General features: G+C 44.6%; 1 protein-coding gene across 5 annotated transcripts in view; it reads right to left on the reverse strand.

The window, feature by feature from the left end:
• Positions 1–14180, reverse strand: part of Prp4k (Pre-mRNA processing factor 4 kinase) — a 112888-nt gene that overhangs the window by 61275 nt on the left and 37433 nt on the right. For all 5 annotated transcript variants that reach the window (XR_010563237.2, XR_010563239.2, XR_010563240.2 and 2 more), the window contains exon 6: positions 3980–4064. Coding sequence is in view for 1 of the 5 variants with exons in the window: in XM_065426739.2 (XP_065282811.1) it covers positions 3980–4064 (85 nt within the window). In the remaining 4 variants the exon portion in view is untranslated. The remainder of the gene's footprint in view (positions 1–3979; positions 4065–14180) is intronic.

Raw genomic sequence — 14180 nt, forward strand, 5'->3', positions numbered from 1 at the left:
GCAATGCACGACGTTGCCAGTGAAAAGAAAGAGCATGACCATAAATTTGGAAGCTAAGTGCTTCTAACCAATGAGGCGATGGTCGCAAACGTGCTTGTATCAGATAGCAACGGCGACAATGGCAGCGATCACATGGTAGGGCAGGCTGCCTCAATGTTGTCCTCACAGGAGGCCCGGCAGACGATTCAGTCCTCCTCCGGGGCTTTGTTTTCGTGAGGAACCTACCGCTGCACTATGTCGAGCACTTCGGCAAGCATACAAGGCTGATGAACATAGGGTTTTCTCGTGCAAGCCAGTGGGAGGTACGTGGGGAGATGCTTACGGCGATCTCACCTCAGCATTTCTTCTGGATTCTCAAGCTGACAGGCTGCCGCAGCAGGCTTCTCGCAAATTTTCAAAGGCCCCTTTTGGGGCCACCAAAGCGATGCCTCGGCAGCGCTCGCATATCGCCTGCCACCCGTGACCCCTCTTTGCAGCAGTTGGTATAGCAGTGCCATTCTTTAATGCCGACAGCCGTGGCTTGTTAGATGCAATCGGAGCGCCCAGGAAGCAGTTAAACGAGTAAACACAATCAGCAGCCGGATGGAGGAAGGTGCTGGGGAGGGGCACTGGCCTCCCCACCATTATAGCTTTCTCACATCAGTTCAGCCATCCCCCTATTTTGATTTTTTTTCATGCAACCCGGTTATAACAATTATCGGTTATAACAATAGAATGTTTGTGGCCCTTGAATATTGTTATAAATGGGTTCGACTGTAATCTGAGTGTAAATGTGCTGCATGTCTTAGCCGAGTGTAGTTCCTTTTCTTTGAGAAGAGCACTGCAATATAAGGGATGATCAGTAGCCTAAAAAAGCAAGAAACTGCATTCACACCATTGCTGACAGTGTACATTTTGGTTGTTTTGTATGTACATATATACAGATTAACACGTCCTTTATGAGTCAGTGCATTACACTTCTTTCTAATAAAATACACAAAGCACGACAGCATACACTATGCGTGAAGAAGCAGGTAAATGCACCAGGACAGCTCTGAAGAGCTATGGTTTCTTCGTCACTTCCATCAAGTGGTAATGGCAGTGTGTTTTTCCTGTTTCAGTATTTAATCCACTTGGGCAGAGTGTATTTTTGAAAGTACAGCACCATTTTCCTTTGTAAATAATTACAGAAGAAACACACTTTTTTCCTTAGTATGCCATTTTGCTTTTCTCCGAACCTGCATACATATCTCGTACTGACCATCACCATAAATTGAGCGTTCAACTTATTTTTATACTCATTTATTCCTAAAACTACCAATGAATGGAATCACCTGCCGGCCTCAATTGTTAACATAACCGATACATCTGCTTTCAGAACTACAATTATTATATTATTATTATTATTATTATTATTATTATTATTATTATTATTATTATTATTATAACCTGTCATCTGTACATGCTCTGTATTTTGTTCCACTCCCTTCTGTAACGCCTTCGGGCCTTGAAAGTAGAATAAGTAAATAAATTTATTTATTTATTTATTTATTTATTTATTTATTTTACAGAAAGGATGCCCTCACTTCTGCTTGGTGCTAGTCTGCTTGTATTTTCAAACAATGAGTATTATATTGAATGTATGCTGTTCTTCTGCCTCGCTCACAAGACCCCACTGTAGCTGCAATATACTTGTGCCAAAGGTTGGGGATATGTTATGAAGGAATAGAGCGCGAGTCTTACAAAGCTTGCCATCTGCATTAGACACATACATGGTATATTCTAATGGCAATGTCAGGGCAATTTTTTCTGCTCTTTTAGTAGCAAGTGTGTTCCAATGACAGAGTGAGAGCATGAGTTGCATGTTCTAATGGAAAATCGAGAGCAGATTTCGAGTGGCAATCACTCCATGGAGCAGAGTGGACCGGAACTCTGTGTGGCATCTTTCCTTCACCCGTTCATTTTTATTCATTTCTTGCTCACTCTTCATGGTGGCACCATGGCAGTCACTACTTTTGTGGTGATGGCGAACGCTATGGACAACTCATCACAGCATGCTACACTGCTTTTGATGTTCCATATGGCATGTATCAGTTTCGTCAATGACACAGACCCACGAGAGATATGCTGCATTTTTCTGCCACGTGCGCACATGTTGCGAGAGAAAAATCTGGGGACTGTGCCTACTTACTACGGACATGGACACATTTTTGCCCATTTGTACCTAGCCGAGCTGCACTACGTGACCGTGAGTAAATACTCTGGAGTAAGCTCTCCCTCCTTTCGTCTATCATGACATAGCAGTCACAGCACTGCCCTCGCAATTGGGAGGTCCATAGTTTAAATGTGTGTTTAAACATCTTTCCCCCCACCCTTTCTAAATTTGCATTAATATATCATTTTGCCCTTTCACTTCTGCAGTAGTTGTTTTTTACCTACGCTTCACTGCCAGGCATGACATTGAGGGTTCTTACCAAGGTGAAAAAAATGATGTGGCGTGAGGCATGGGAATAGGGGCTTAGGTAGTTGCCACTTTAGCAGCCACAGACCAATGAATAATGACATGTGAATTTGTTGTTTTGTATGCTTCCCCATTGCATGACTATGCATAAGCCGCTGTGATCCCGTTTGAACGAAAGTTAAGCGCCAGTTCTAACGTAGTGTGCATTGCCATCTGCTAGGGATGAACGGAGCACAGCCTGTACTCTTCCGTAGTACCTAGGCACAGACCCCAGATTTCACTCTCGCAACTTGCACGTCTGCGCCGTCGACTAAACCAAAATATGCTTCCGTGTGACAGCTCCGATTAATTTTCCTCCAAGGAAAATGACACTGGCAGCAAACAATGGAAGCAGACCTTGCGCAGGTTATTCTGGATAACTCTGAATTCAGTAGAGAACTTGCATATCCTCTCTCACGCTATGCTGCATGAATCACGGATTTGGAGGCATTGTTCAATGCCAGAAAAATGTGCTCACTCGTGAAGTTGGTCAGCAGCTCTGACTTCGCCATTGGAAATCACAGAGTGTAACACCATGTAGTTAAACAGCCTGCTTAATAGAAGTAACTGCACAAGCAACTTCACACACATGTTGAATGTCACTGCAGTACATAATATAGTGCAGGGTAAAGCAAATTAATAAAGGCCAGTCTATCCAAGACACAATCATCATTTCCATATAACAAAAGTACTATTTACTAGGTGTGCTTTGTAGTGTTACATAACTTTTAATTGCCTCTGGCATAGGGCACAAATATACTCCTTGAGCAAGATTATTTGAAGAGGCGGACATTACTTGCAAATAATTATACATGCAGTTGAAAAATTAAGGAAATTTAACTAATCAGCTTTTTAAACTAATTACTACTTTAAGGCACATCGTATTGGCCTTTACGAATTGAGGCCAGTGAGTTTTCAAGGCAAATCAACTAGGAACATATTTTGAAACCAGCACTAGTTTTGAGCTAAGCACCATCAAATGCATTAAAAATGTGCAGCTCTTCCACTTACTTTTTAACAAAACCTCTCTTTATGCATTGAAGTGCAAACATAACTGGAACATCAAAAAATTTTTTTACAGATTTTCGAACAACTCGAAACTGGTGTCATCCTCAAAATTTTTTCTAAGTGGATATGCCTTGTACACAGTCACAATTTTTCAAGTGGATATGCCTTGCACACAGCCACAATTTGTAAATCTAAGCATGTGCCATAAAGCAATTTGTTTAAAGGTTAATTAGTGAAATTTTGGTAACAGTTGATTATGCATTTCAATTTCTTGTGCAAATAATGTCCACCTCTTAAAGTAATCCAAGTGGAAGAGTAGAATTGTGCAACATACCTTAGGCAATTTAAAAAAAATTCTGTCAACATTAAAAAAGAACACCTTATATACCCACATAAAGGTACCAAACCTCCAGAGCTGCATATGAAAGTCCAGCTGCAATGACTAGTACATTAAAGATGTCAAGTGGAACTTTAAGCCATTGCAGGGCACACCTTAAGCAGTTCCTGTCGTTGCTGACGTTGCCGTTCAATCACCTTCTCCTCATCTTCATCCTCCTCGATTTCGATGTCCTCAATCCTATTAAAAATCAGAAAAATGTCAAATGTTAAGTTTCAAGGACGCAAATCAAATAAAAAACAAAGAACAATGTTTTCAATTAAAGGTAGGATACACTGCTCTTGGATGATCCTGACAAACTTGGAATAAGGAGTAATTAGGCAGTGTGCCAAGTTTTACTAATATGAACTACTGCCAGTGATTGTAACTACAGTCAAACCTCTTCAAAACAAAGTGAACACAAAAAGATTTGCTTAATATATCCAGTGCTTATGTCAAGCAGAAAATGCACTTAATTGTTTTGTTTTGTTATGCACAGCTTCAGCAAGTACCAAACAGCTAAGAACACATGCAAAGCTTAATGTGCACAATGCGATTGCTGTTTGACTTATACTTAACAATTTTGCATCCACTTCCTCCATCTTCAATTAAAAGAAAATTATGCCAAATATTGACCAAAGCTTGAGAAATTTATAAGCACGATTCAGTTTTATCGTTTCTTCATAGAGCAATGTAAACATTCTTCAACATAATACCTATAAAACAGCCCGGCCAAGGAGCCGGAATGAAATAAATGTTTCTCTCTCTTTCTGTAAACAGGGTGAACCTAAAAAGGAGCTAAGGCGGCAGTATACACATGAGTTAGGGCATCAAGTGGTATACAGGAGCATAGCAGCAATTTGATACCAAGTGACGAGTTAGAGAATACAGTGGTACACTGGAGCATAGCAGCAATTTGATACATAGTAAGTTCCATGAACAAGTATTGAGATTGCCTTTTTCATAGTTTTATTTTATCAGCAGCCTGACGCCCCCCCTTCCCCTTTTCTTCCTGTAGTTCAGGCAGGCTATAAAACAGGGGTGGGACTGCCCAAAGTCACTTTCGAACAATTTCTGGAGAAAATGAAATTGCATTTTGGAGGAGACAAAATCACATTTTGGAGCAGCTTGGAGCAGACTAAGTTTCACTTTGGAGCAATTCAGGGCTGCTAAAATTTTGCTCTGAAGCACTTTGGAGCAGGCCAATCTGAATTTTGGTGGAATAATAGAATATGAATAATGGCAGTGCACTTCGAAACCAAGACGGAACACAGAATAAACCAACACAAGCGCTGTACAGCAACTGTCTTAAAGAGACCCTAAACCAATTTTTATCGAAGAAGCGAAATGCATTTGAAGTTAAAAGTGCCTATTTCAGAAATATTTTGCCGCAAAAAGTACTTCAATGCGTTCAGCAGAAGCGGAGTTGTTGTCAATGAAACACCGCCTTCACGGTGTTTCCGCTCCTTCAATACCTTTCACTGCGAAGGCTACAGCAAAGCAGGGCGTGTCCAAAACGCTTCGCCTTCTAAATGTCACTGTGGCGTGCAGTTAAAATTTGATTTTAGATGTTAACGTAGATGGCACTACTTCCGTTTTTGGTGCCTACAACACGCCCAACGTAAGCCAAACCCAGTTGTCCTCAGCAAGCCACAATGCACTTACTCATGAACACACCGCAGTACCTATGTCATGTAGCCGACCGCAGCTACATGCAAGTGTAGTGCATATGCACAGCATTTGCTTTGTGCACGACAGGGCTTGAGTGCATGCTCATGCTCATATGCTACAGTCTGACCATGCTACGTAGTGTGGACTAGCTTTGTCATTCACCAGCTTGACCGACGGATATTAGCCATATCCAGCTCGCATATTTTTGAGCACTATCAATTAGTCTGCCAAGGCATCTATCCAGAAATGGCCAGGAGTAGCGCGTGCTGGCAAGCATGTGTGTGGTCTACCCTTAGGTTTCGTGTGGTTTGAGGCTAGTTGAGCACTCAAAAATAGTCGTAATTAGCGAGAGCCGCTGGCTACAACACCAGTAAGCAGGGTGGCCAAAGTTTAATTCCTATGCGAGCGGCCACTGCCGAGCATGAGCAGACGACAGTCGGCTTCTTCTGGCAGTACGCAATTATGATCAAAATTTGAAAGCTCGTTTTCGCTTACTTCAGCCTGTTCGTTAAACTGCACCAATAAATGTACGCAGTAACAGCATGAAGAAGCATGCTGATCCAAACACTCATCTTGATTGATGTCAGCTATTAGTCAATAGCAGCCACACATGGGAATCTGCTATACTACGAGATAAAGCATCTAGAAAAGAGTGAGGAACAGGCTTCTGTTGAAAAAAAAGTGTTTCAGGGAAAGACGACTTTGTATTCCACTTGTGAACTCTACGTGCCACAGACTGCAAAACTTGGCTGAGATGTTCACAGCAGTGTATATTATCTGCGGACTGTGTTCTGTCACGAAGCAGATTACTCCAATACTGCAACCGTCTAGTGCATGCAAATTTTGGTAATAGTGCCTGTATAAGTTTAATTAGTGGCAGCAATCGCAAAGAACATGCACTCTGCAATAGTGAGTCTAAAAAAAATTAAATTATGGGGTTTTACGTGCCAAAACCACATTCTGATTATGAGGCCCGCTGTAGTGGGGGACTCCGGAAATTTGGACCACCTTGGTTTCATTAACATGTACCTAAATCTAAGTACACCGGTGTTTTTGCATTTTGCCCCCATCGAAATGCGGCTGCTGTGGCCGGGATTGGATCCTGCGATAATAGTGAGTCTAACATTTCGTAAAGTAGCCCAAGACATTTTTATACATGTGTTTTTCTTTAATGTCTCGACAGTGTGGGTTAATGCCTGGAAATGTGCTTCACCAACAGACTGTATAGAGAAGCAAGAGTTATGAACTACTGTGGTTTATTGAAAGCCACTTGTACGCAATAGAAATAGTTTGGCCTTGCCGCAAGCCAATCAAAATGCAGGGTGGTAGAAGCGCACTTTGTAGCTATAGCATACAAGAATATGGAAGAGTGGGTCGAAAGGCATCAACGCACATGCTTTCCTCTAAAGCCGAAAACATCAGTGGCACTACGATCAAACTCCATATTCCCGTGCTGACGCTCATGATAATAGCAAAAAATGTTTTTTAAATTATAAGGTCCAACTGACAAGGTAACATAATTTTTGGGTCACCATATGTCACCGCAGGTCCAGAGAGCCGCATAGACTCTGGCTGGTATAATGTATATATTCCAATCTGTCTATTTTCATTCCAATCTGCCATTAGCCCTTTATTATAGGTCAAAACGGCTCAGGCCTCACTCATATGAGCACAAAAACAGACTGGAAAAGCTTTATGATATATAGTACTGGCCCCAGGGACAGAGACACCCGCCTGCAAAACCCGCTGCAGCGAGCACCCCCCTAATATCTAGTTCGCTCGGAGCACCCTCGGCCTACTTTGCACTGTTTTGTGCCTCAGCTAGGGAGTGCCACACTGCTCGGCCCCCTCAACCGTATTCTAGTACAGTGCAGTACACTTATAATGATACCACATATAACAATATATCGGTTATAACAATGGGTCGACATGAGAGTGTCATTTTATACATTAGGTCTACGGGGAAAAAAAAAATTTATAACGATAGGTTATCACCGCATATCGGATATAACAATCAAAATTTTGCCGTCTGCATGGCGTTTTCCGTGCCAAATAATCGTAACATTTGCACTGCTTAGTTCCCTGAAACAAACGATGTCGAGACAAGGTGATGTTTACCTCCAAAAGTTCGTATCTGCCGCCATTACCGCGCAGCGCCTCCCGCCCCGGCCGTGCACCGGAGAGTACCTGAGTAGGCGCAGCTAACCACAATATGGTGCTAGCTGCTTCATGCGAATCAGCCACAGTCGCTCCAAAAGAGAAAGAAAAAAAAAAGCGGCAAGCAAAGCGGCGTGGTGGCGCCCGTCCCGCACTCAGTCTCTCGCGCGATAGCAGGCTGACGCCACCAAAGCAGCGTGCAACCAACAGTACAACCCAGTTCGAAGATGGCGCCGACAAAGCGCAAAACTGTGTCGCTTGACACGAAGATGGGTATTTTGCAGGACTCTCGATGCGGCTTCAAGGTGAGTGCCCTCGTGAAGAAGTATGAGTTTGCCCAGTCAACGATATCAACCATCTTGAAAACCGGGAGCACCGCGTTTGTGAAGGCAGGAGCTAGTATCAGCGGCCATGCCGATCAGCGGAAAAGGGTTAGACACCCTTTGTACACCGATGTTGAAGAGGCACTTTACCAGTAGTTCATCCCAACCCGTGTGCATAATGTGCCTATTAGAGGGCCAATACTTGCCACCAAAGCGAAAAACTTCACTTTTCTTCTGGGACGCCCAAATTTTGAGCTTGGGGGAGGCTGGATTCAGTGCTTTAAAGAGCGGCACGGAATCGTTTACAAAAACGTGGTAGGGGAAGGGGCATCTTTGGACACACAGGCAAAGCAGCGGTGGCTGCAGACAAAACTGCCCGGCGTGCTCGAGCACTACGCAGAGAAGGACATATATAATTCCGACGAAACTGCTGTTTTTTCAAATGTTGCCGTCGAAGACTCGCGCTCTTAAAGGAGACCGATGCGCCGGCGGGAAACACTCGAAACTTAGGGTGACCGTGTTGCTGTGCATTAGCATGGACGGGAGCCATCGTCTCAAGCCTTTCATGATCGGGCGATCAAAGAAGCCAACGTGCTTTAAGAATCAGCACATCCCGGTTCGCTATCGCAGCAATAAGAAGGCGTGGATGACCCGCGACCTGTTCAAAGAATGGCTGCTCGAGTTCGACAGTATAATTGAAGGCCAAGGAAGAAAAGTAGTGTTGCTACAATGCCTCCTTTACTAGATGCCTGCCGCATTGTCCGGTAGGTCGGTTCCGGGCCCTCTCCCTTTTCTCTCCTCCGCGAAAAGGCAACGAGCACCTCTCATGGCGAACGCCTGCAACTTTCAATCCCATGCTACGGCCTCTGAGATTAACATGGCATCTGTCACCGTCTCGGAGGCCCGCGATAACGCTCGCTAACAGACGCCCGTGCATATAACGCGCCGGCGGATGCATTCAGCCGCCACTGCCCCATCCGCCGGAAGTTGAAAAGGCAACGAGCGCCGCCTTATGGAATTTATGCTGAGCTAACTTCAACTATACTTCAACTAAGGGAACCGCCACTACAATGGGAAAGAGAGCAACGTGGCGGGCATCTAGTAAAGGAGGCATTGGTTGCTACTTGACAAGTGTAGCACACACAGCATTAGTTGTGCGACGGTGGCGACGGCAGCAGCGACAGTGACAATGTGATTGACAGTGGCTCCTTGACCTTGATGTCCATGCAAAGTGCACTGTCGTCGACCGACTCCTTAATTGATTTTATGCATGCAAAAGGATTGCCGCCAGTGTTCGCACAGCAGCTGGAATCCATGCACACCGCGGTTGTGAAGGTGAAGCTGCTGCTAATAATAATAATATTTGGGGTTTTACGTGCCAAAACCACTTTCTGATTATGAGGCACGCCGTAGTGGAGGACTCCGGAAATTTTGACCACCTGGGGTTCTTTAACGTGCACCTAAATCTAAGCACACGGGTGTTTTCGCATTTCGCCCCCATCGAAATGCGGCCGCCGTGGCCGGGATTCGATCCCGCGACCTCGTGCTCAGCAGCCCAACACCATAGCCACTGAGCAACCACGGCGGGTGTGAAGCTGCTGCAAAAGCAAGTGCAGATTTCAGACTATTTCGGCAGGCCTATCCCTTGACACGGTCATTGGCTCTAGAAATAAAGTTTGTTTTTGACAGCCTACTTTCTACATCATCTATTCTTTAGAGCAAGTAGCAAATTCGAGTTCGAAGCTGCAAAGATATGTTCCGCATTTTTTTTTTTTTTTTAATAACTGCAGTCCACATTTAGCAATCATTCGTTATAACGATCATATTTTTGTCTTTCTCTATATCGTTATAAGTGGACTGCACTGTATACCCAAAATACAGCCAACCCAGCCATTCCGACAGCAGCAACAACTGCCGGGAGTGGCCGTGTGTGCACCAGCCGCTTACCAGAAGCGCTGCAAAGTCCAGTGTTACAAGCGTGACAATTATGAGAAGCTGTATGGGAGGCACCGTCGCGCAGTGTGCGGAACATGAACGGCTGCACTCTTCTTCGGAGAGCAAATTTCCTTACTGTTCGCGGCCACTGCTGGAGCACACATGCCGAAGCCATTCCGGCGCAGCGTGGTGCAATTTTGGTCAATTTTCTATGTTTGCTGCAGTATGGCGCAGGAATTTACGTTTGTATCAAAATGGCGCAATTGGTGCAGTAGTCCTACCCCTGATGAACACCTTTCAAAAGTTGCCAAATTAGGCTGGCAATCATATTGAAGCCCCTAGCATACATACTATGGCATGACACTATACTGTGTGAGAATATTTTCTGGCATAATTCTAAAAAGAGCACTACTTCCAATCTGAGCCCTTTTTCTATCACCCACCATTTTGAGTTTCACAAAGCATTTAACGGTTTATGGACGAGTGTTGCTAGAGGCAACACATCGGGAAAAAGTTTTCTTGCAGAGTGTCAGTATTGGGTACGGAATTCCTGGCTAAATGTCTTCCAACACTGAATGGCAAGCAGAAAACGTCATTTGTTGTTTTAGAGCAGGAGCAATGGATGAGGAAGCAGTTTGGCATGCAACTTGTTTTCTTTTGAAAGTATAGTCAAAGGAGACAGACTGATATGAGATATCTGGCTGCAGTGGTATGACACAGGTAATGTAACGCAAATGCAATAGTAATCCTTATAACAAAATTACTTTACTCAAAATATCGCTTTATTCTAAATTTCTTCTGGACCCAACCCAAAGGCATGCATTTTAGGCCGCATTACTCAAAGCACACGAAGAGCTTGATCCGCTTTGAGCAAAGTGGTGAGCAGAGGCATCACTGCCATTGAGCAACGGCTACCCTTTTACACATGCAGCGTTAAATATAATACTGCTGACAAATTAGTCCCATGCAGGCACAGAACAGGCCACAAATGTACCAAAACCACGACCGATGACCGCCTAGTAACGGGTACCAAGCGAGTGCCGAGTGCTACCAGCATTTTACAACGGAGCGAATGCAAGCTGTCAAATTCCATGGTGCAGCGCGCTCGAACCGTTAATCTCGGTAGCAATCGCATCACTCGTGTCCCCCATGATAGAATCCGCACAAAAATAAAGTTTTCCGGATGCTTTGCGGTGCCAGAAAACAGCGGTCTCTTGGATGCCAAAAAGTGGCCAGAAGACTGCGGGCAGGCTTGTGCCGTAGCATGCCACGGCGTGCGCTCGATGAGCAAGGTTTTACCGCTCTAAAGAGCACTTCTGGAGCTAAAACATGCCGAAAGGCACAAAATAAGCATCCCTTCGCTTATAAGTGCCATGTTCGACGCGAGGAGCTAGTATGTTAGCAAATCGGGAAAACGACTTTGGGGAAGCCGGTCTAGAAATTTGCTCCCCGCTTGCCATAATCGGCCTTCATCACAATGAAACACTGCCCCTAGCTTCGTTGCACTTTCCACAGTGCAAATTGACCAACAACTTACTGAACAAACGAAAAATGCAAGCGTCACCAGTGGCGAATCAGGCTGTCAGCATGGCGGGTCAATGCAAGGTACTGTTTCCCTGGCGATTTTCTCGAGCCGGTCATGCTCGATTCACACCATCCGACTTTAGACAAACGGTCTAAATGCGTAGTAGGGTCACTGAATTTTGTTCCTAAACATTTGTCGATGGCGCGGACGCGACAGCGCACAAGCAACGACACTCAAACCGTAGAATTAGCACAGTATCGTCGACAACGGTGCGACGAAAAAATTATTTTACAAACTTCACAGCTGCACATCTCGGGAAAAATTGCCCAGTGATTATGCAAAGCCCCTAGTGCAACACCATTCAGTTTTCACGACCGCCCTGCATACCCACAATGAGCCGCTAACCGTTTTTTGAGCACAACAAACAACCTCAGACTAGAACCACGGCATTTTCGGTGCTTTCTAGTGCAATACTCTTGTAGTCTTATGTGACCTTTGCACCCTCCCCCCCCTATAAAAGTGACCCCCACTGCCTTAACCTCCTCATTCGCTCTCCAGTCTGCAAGCCGTTTGGACGCCAGTCACTGCTCTCACTCGCCTTAATGTCAACTCCTCACCTCCTCACTGCCAGTTTTGACATCGCAGCTCCTCGCAAGCTGCCCTCTTCCATCCTGACCTTCCGAGCACAATCTTCCACCAATGGATAGCCCTTCCACGGTTCTTGCTTCTTGGTCTCCACAACTTCGATCACCTTTCGTCCACTACACACTACACGTGAAGCCGATGCCAAGCCTGCCATTACAACCGTCGCAATAACCAGCAACACACTGACAAGCAAAGCGAGATGCCCTGACAACATTTTGAAGCCTCTGCCTTCTGCGTTGCCCGCCACATTCAGTCATGGCGCCGATAGCGCGTGCGTTTCGATCTGTGCTGCAGGCCATGTGATTGTGTGTTATTCAGAGTGCTTCATTAAGCATGCCTCGCGTATGCTTTTGTAGTCTACAGTAATAAATGGCTCCGTCAGTCGCTGGGCTGAAGGGTCCGACTTTGGAGCAGAACGTTCTGCTGATAAAAGAAGTGGAAGAAGAGGTAGAAGGAGACTTCTGAGGCGTTCGCGTTGGCTGATGCTGCTGCTCCTGTAGTCACCCCAGTGACGGATGCGGAGATAACTGACGCTTATGGTGGCCCCGATGAGGCCGAAGAGCCAGCGGATGAACAGCCACGTGAAGTGCCAACTATGGTGCAGATGCGGGAGTACCTACGCCTGCTGCGAAATAAGGTTGAATGCATGGGCAGCAACCATGGCCTCGTGCAATGCTTTGTCAAATTAGAGCAGGGGTTACTCGCACCCGGTAAGAACCTGAAATAGCTGAAGTTCACTGCCTCTCTTGCACCTGAAAAAAGTTTTGCTTCACTGAATATATTGTATTTTGACTTCCTCGCAGTTGCGGTGCAATTAAAGCTCGACTGCTTTAGCTTTTCTCGAGTGGTCGCTTTTATCGACCTACCGCTTATAAAAAATGTTTTCACCATCCTGCTCACTTCATTATAACGAGGGATTGATATGACATTGGATATGACAACAGCTGTCTGTACAAGTTCCAAACAAAGCCATAGGTGGCTTGGGGTAAAGCCCACTTCCAAGTTTTCTACCTGGTGTTTCCCCTTATTGCTCCAAAAGCTTTTGCAAAATATTTTTTTCTTTTCATTGAATTAAATATTCTCGATGTATTTTGCCCATTTAGATAAATATATTTACAAATTTTGAGTATTTATATGTCTCATCCTTAACCCTTTTAGTGTCACTGACAAACCAGCAAGTTTCAACATTTATGTCCTGCCATGCCACTGATGTACCCATACATTCTCCACTCTCTCCAGTTGGATACGCATGGTAACATGAAGTTGGTGAGCTCCGAGGTAGTTCCGCCAGCTGTTGTGCATTTTTAGAAGCATATGTTCTAATCTCTCTGGGTTTTCTCAGTCTGGGTTAATTGTTCGCATGCTGCAGAATGTGTCCCTTCAAGGCCATGGTTGCTCCACGCAGAGTATGTATCGAAGATGGGAGGGGCAGCACTAGGCATTAGTAGTGCAATGCTACCACAACAATTCTCCATTTAAATATCGTGCCTAGCACAAGGCTACCACTTTTTCGTGTTTCTGCTATCTGTCATGCATCTATAGTAGGTCTTTCCATATTTTTTTTAAAACCCTGACACAGCAGTGCTACCGTGGAAGCACCCATCAGAGCAAAACTAGGTAGGAGATACAAAACGAAGATAGGAATGTGAACATGCTAAGAGTGCATTTGCCATTATCCATGTCATTTTTTCCCTCCTGTATAACCAAAAATAAACTGTTGAGTTCATTTAACAATATCCGAGAAAAAAAATCCCAATGCTTGGGGTGCATCACCCTTGAAAAAACCAGGCTCTGAAAGGGTTAAAGGATTAATGGCCTTCATCATGGCAATTTCAAGAAGCATTTAAGGAACGAGTCATGCTTGCACACCAAGCTTATCACAACAGATAGCCACAGGATACTACTCATACATAAAATTTTTTTTTTACAGTTTAGAAGCTAAACTTAAAAGCAAGGATGCCAGGAACGTATACAGCGCGCCAGAGGCAGTGTTTTGGAACAGCTCTGGATGCAGCAAAAGTTTTACTCTAAAGCAGTGTTGAGGCAGGAATTTCTGTTCTG

This window comes from Dermacentor albipictus, chromosome 1 (genome assembly GCF_038994185.2).
Source record: "Dermacentor albipictus isolate Rhodes 1998 colony chromosome 1, USDA_Dalb.pri_finalv2, whole genome shotgun sequence".
In the NCBI taxonomy this organism is placed as follows: domain Eukaryota; kingdom Metazoa; phylum Arthropoda; class Arachnida; order Ixodida; family Ixodidae; genus Dermacentor; species Dermacentor albipictus.